Below are 5,457 nucleotides of genomic sequence, written 5' to 3'. Positions count from 1 at the left end.
AACCCAAATGGCTGGCAGTGGTTTACGTGGGCAAACTTAAAGGCCGTGTTCATGTGTCCAGTCCAATATGGTAGCCATTAGCCACATGTGGCTACTTGACACTTGAAATGTAGTTTGTGTGACTGGTAAATTGGATTTCTAGTTTTATTTAACTTTAATAAATTTAAAGAGCCACAAATGCCTAGGGTAACCATATTGAACAGCATACCTCTAAAGCATCAAGGGTCTGAGGGACATGATAACCTTTTGATAGGCAGTACTTTTACAAATCAAAGAGGTACTCAATAAATATTTAGCACCAACTGGTCACTGTTAACTTTTATCACCTACCTTTCCTAGCTCCTTTCAAGTAAAGACAAAACCAAAACAAAAGTAACAATAATGAAAAAACCCACACTACTTTAACAACAACAAAAAAACCACATTACCTTAACAACAAACTCCCTTGAAAAAACTAGGCATTTTTAATATACAGGAGTGGCACAGCCAAAGATAAAAAATAAACTAATGTCATCAAGACAAAGAATTAGAAAAATAAGCATACTAGAAGTTATTTATGTTTAATGCTTAAAAGTCTGAATGCACAAACAATCTACCATTATAGAAGTACTGGTGGTCAATACAATGCATTAGAACTATGTACAATGCACAGTTTAGTATCAAAATCTTTCTACACTGTAGAGTTTTACGAAACTGTTAATGACATCAAACACTAAGCACTTAAGACACCATTTTTTTTTTCTGCTACCACATTAGGAACGTCAATGGACAGTCCATTTCAACTTGCAGCATCCATCCATTTCTAGTATGAAATTAAGTAATTTTCTACTTATACAATAAAGTATATCTACACGGTTCTTTTGATTTTGATCCATAGCAGCAAAGGCACTGTACATCAGCAGATCCACAGACTTAAAAGATTTTTAAAGCATTCAAACAAAAAATAATAATAAAAAAAGAAGTCACATATTATAGTTTAACAGCAACAACAACAACATAAAAGATAACACCATGTTTCTGGCACAATGGCACAGCCTGTGTCCATTTCAGGGACATCCAACTAAGACATGGAAAGAACCGGAGGTAAAGAAAGCAAGTCCTCATCCCAGGAGAGAGTCCATTCTTTGTGTTTTTCAGAGGGAGTCTCTGCAAACCCTTCTCTGCTGTCCTTGTTTTGTGAAAGACTTAACTTGCACAGCAGTGGGAGTCCTCCCCATAACTGTGCAGCTCCCAAAGAGCATGCCACAAAATAACCCATAATTTCTCATAACAACAAAACTGACTAAAGATATATATATATATATATCTCCCTTTTGCAAAGAAACGTGGCAAAAATATTCAGAAGGGATTAAGTTCTCTCTTTGAGGCCAAATTTAATTTGTTCATCTGTCTATAATACAACAAAAAAGGGAACTAAAAACATATTACAAAGACACTTGTCAACGAGTCAAAAAAAGAAAAAAAGTCCAATTACTTTTATCGAATATAATCTAAAGCTATAGATATATTGGTTAACGTCGTCTAAATAGATCCAAATGAGTATGAGATGGCCTGTTGTGTTCTAATTGTTCAGCCAAATTTCCAAAGGTCTTTGAAAGATGTAGAAAACAAAAACAAAAAAACCTAATAACAACACAGCAACATATTGCTTCCATGTGTAATTATACATTTCACATCTCTATACAGTCATCAGTCTACATTTAGTGACATTTTAAATCAATTATTTTAAACCTTCCTTTCCCCTCCTTTGCCAAAAAAAGGGGGGGAGGGGTATCAAATACAACGCACCTTCATTATCAATGCAGGAGCAGACAGCTTTATTTAGTCAGTCATTGTTAGAAAGCCTTCTTTAAACAAAATAAATATATTACAGATATAATACATAATTAAAGATTCTGTTCACTGTTAAGTATGCTTATTCCATGTTCTTCCAAGTAGATAGCTGAAGATTTGGTATCACAGGTTTTTAATGACTATTCACAATTCAATAGCAAGTGGGAAGTGAGGTTAAGAAAGGGGATTTAAACTCCACAACTGCAATGAGTATCTGAAATCCTTGGTTTTTAGATGCGGGGATGGGGGTGAACAAAAAGGATGACAGAGCAAAGTGCTACCAGGAGGAGTCCAGTCTGCATGAAGATTTGTCCTTAATAAATAACTTCATAAACTGTGGCCTTCTTATCCCCAGAGCCAGTGACAATGTATTTGTCATCCACGGAGATGTCACAGCTAAGCACCGATGAGGATTCTTTGGACTAGGAAAGAAACATATAATCAAAAATGTTAAATACCGAAAGAAAATCCCATGAGTATGGAGGACTCGGAGCAAATGCAAATGTAACGTGCTCCTTCACCAAACAGGAGCCCAGTCAAGGAAAGGTGAAAGGTGGTCACGGAGAGTGTTGCTGCCTTTTTATTTATTTATTTATTTATTTATTTATTTATTTATTTATTAACGAGACAGGGTCTCCCTCGGTCACTCAGGATGGACTGCAGTGGTGTGACCATAGCTCACTGCAGCCTTGACCTTCTGAGCTCAAGCAATCCTCCCACCTCAGTCTCCTGAACTGCTGGGACTATGACATTGGTGTGTCCCATTACACCTAACTTTTTAACTTTCTTTTTCTAGAGACAGGGTCTCACTAAGTTGCCCAGGCTGGTCTCAAACTCCTGGGCTCAAGCGATCCTCTTGCTTTGACCTCCCAAATTATGCATGAGATTACAGGCATGAGCCACCACGTGGCACTTTCTTAAAATGGCAGAGGTGGATCGGATCCACCCTTGGCAACACCTCACCGGGTCAGTCAGGAGGCTTCTGCCCTGGGGACATCAGGTAGGCAGGCAAGCCAATGGTTTGAGCACCTCTACTGGCAAAGCAAGACCTTATTTCAAGCCCTAGTCTACCGTTAAGAGGGGGGTGTTATTGGCATGAAAAACCCTCAACTTCAAACAGATGGCTTGGAGTTAGGTTGAGCTGTGGAACATGGCACAGGTCACTTAACCTGTCTGCACCTCAGTTTCCTTACAATAGCAAATAGGTAGACATTTTACCTGTCTACCACCTCAGAGGGATGTAGCAGAGTTCAGTGAGATCAGATATGAGAAATGGCACTGAAAACACATTAAAAAAAAAAACAAAGAATGTAAAATTATTTCTAGTGAAAAGCCTAATGCTCCCACTGTTAAAATGTAACACAAATTTGCAAGAGGGGAGAGGTTCAACAGTTAAAAAGAAAAACATACCATACAGTTTTGTATATACTATATTCAACTGTAGTATGAAGGATTCAATGTTAACTTTGAACTAAACTGTGCTCACTGAAAATGAAAACAACACAGGATTTTAACCAGGACTCTGAATACTTTAAACACTTAAAGACAGTACTTAGGCTTACTATAAAACATGTATTTTTTTAAGTGCAGTTGGGACTATCTAACAAGTGATAATCCATGATATGAAAAATGCTGTATTAAATTATAGGTTTCGAGAGCCGCACCAAGATGGCCGACTAGGAAGAGCTCCAGACTCCAGCTCCCTGCGTGAGCAATACAGAAGATGGGAGATTTCTGCATTTCCAACTGAGGTACCAGGTTCATCTCACTGGGGCGTGTCACACAGTCAGTGCAGGACAGTGGGTGCAGCCCAACGAGCGAGAGCCAAAGCAGGGCGAGGCATCGCCTCACCCAGGAAGCGCAAGGGGGAAGGGAAATCCCTTTCCCAGCCAAGGGAAACCGTGACATACAACACATGGAAAATCGGGTCACTCCCACCCTAATACTGCGCTTTTCCAAGGGTCTTAGCAAACGGCACATCAAGAGATTATATCCCGCACCTGGCTTGGAGGGTCCCACACTCACGGAGCCTCCCTCATCACTAGCACAGCAGTCTGAGATCTAACTGCAAGGTGGCAGGGAGGCTGGGGGAGGGGTGCCCACCATTGTTGAGGCTTAAGTAGGTAAACAAAGTTACCTGGAAGCTCAAACTGGGTGGAGCCCACCGCAGCTCAAGGAGGTCTGCCTGCCTGTCTGTCTCTGTAGACTCCACCTCTGGGGACAGGGCATAGCCAAACAAAAGGCAGCAGAAACCTCTGCAGATATAAATGTCCCTGTCTGATAGCATTGAAGAGAGTAATGGTTTTCCCAGCACGGAGTTTGAGATCTGAGAACGGACAGATTGTCTGCTCAAGTGGGTCCCTGACCCCCGAGTAGCCTAACTGGGAGGCATCCCACACTAGGGGCAGACTGACACCTCACACCTCACACCTCACACAGCTGGGTACACCTCTGAGACAAAGCTTCCAAAGGAACGATCAGACAGCAACATATGCAGTTCAGCAATATTCACTCTTCTGCAGCCTCCGCTGCTGATACCCAGGCAAACAGGGTCTGGAGTGGACCTCGAGCAAACTCCAACAGATCTGCAGCTGAGGGTCCTGACTGTTAGAAGGAAAACTAACAGAAAGGACATCCACACCAAAACTCCCTCTGTACGTCACCCTCATCAAAGACCAAAGGTAGATAAAACCACAAAGATGGGGAAAAAGCAGAACAGAAAAGCTGGAAATTCTAAAAATCAGAGTGCCTCTCCCCTTCAAAAGGAATGTAGCTCCTCTCCAGCAATGGAACAAAGCTGGATGGAGAATGACTTTGATGAGTTGAGAGAAGAAGACTTCAGACAATCAAACTTCTCTGAGCTAAAGGAGGAATTACGATCCCAGTGGAAAGAAACTAAAAACCTTGTAAAAAGATTTGATGAATGGCTAACTAGAATAACCAATGCAGAGAAGTCCTTAAACAACCTGATAGAGATGAAAACCATGACATAAGAACTACGTGTCAAATGTACAAGCTTCAGTAACTGACTCGATCAACTGGAAGAAAGGGTATCAGTGATTGAAGATCAAATGAATGAAATGAAGCAAGAAGAGAAGTTTAGAGAAAAAAGAGTAAAAAGAAATGAACAAAGATTCCAAGAAATATGGGACTATGTGAAAAGACCAAATCTACGTCTGATTGGTATACCTGAAAGTGAAGGGGAGAATGGAACCAAGTTGGAAAACACTCTGCAGGATATTATCCAGGAGAACTTCCCCAACTTAGCAAGGCAGGCCAACACTGAAATTCAGGAAATACAGAGACCACCACAAAGATACTCCTTGAGAAGAGCAACTCCAAGAAACATAATTGTCAGATTCACCAAAGTTGAAATGAAGGAAAAAAATGTTAAGGGCAGCCAGAGAGAAAGGTCAGGTTACCCACAAAGGAAAGCCCATCAGACTAACATCGGATCTCTCGGCAGAAACCCTACAAGCCAGAAGAGAGTGGGGGCCAGTATTCAACATTCTTAAAGAAAAGAATTTTCAACACAGAATTTCATATCCAGTCAAACTAAGTTTCATAAGTGAAGGAGAAATACAATCCTTTACAGACAAGCAAATGCTGAGAGATTTTGTCACC

The 5,457-nt window shown here is 40.7% G+C and overlaps 1 protein-coding gene across 4 annotated transcripts in view; it reads right to left on the bottom strand.

The window, feature by feature from the left end:
- Positions 1-541: 541 nt before the first annotated feature.
- Positions 542-5,457, bottom strand: part of TLE4 (transducin-like enhancer of split 4) — a 156,698-nt gene continuing 151,782 nt past the window's right edge. For all 4 annotated transcript variants that reach the window (XM_011996881.1, XM_011996883.1, XM_011996882.1 and 1 more), the window contains one exon: positions 542-2,255. In XM_011996881.1, coding sequence (XP_011852271.1) covers positions 2,148-2,255 — 108 coding nt within the window. In that variant the 3' untranslated portion in view covers positions 542-2,147. The remainder of the gene's footprint in view (positions 2,256-5,457) is intronic.

The sequence above is a fragment of the Mandrillus leucophaeus genome, unplaced genomic scaffold, assembly GCF_000951045.1.
Source record: "Mandrillus leucophaeus isolate KB7577 unplaced genomic scaffold, Mleu.le_1.0 Scaffold529, whole genome shotgun sequence".
NCBI classification, from domain to species: Eukaryota; Metazoa; Chordata; class Mammalia; order Primates; family Cercopithecidae; genus Mandrillus; species Mandrillus leucophaeus.
This window is presented reverse-complemented; position numbering and strand designations above follow the sequence as displayed.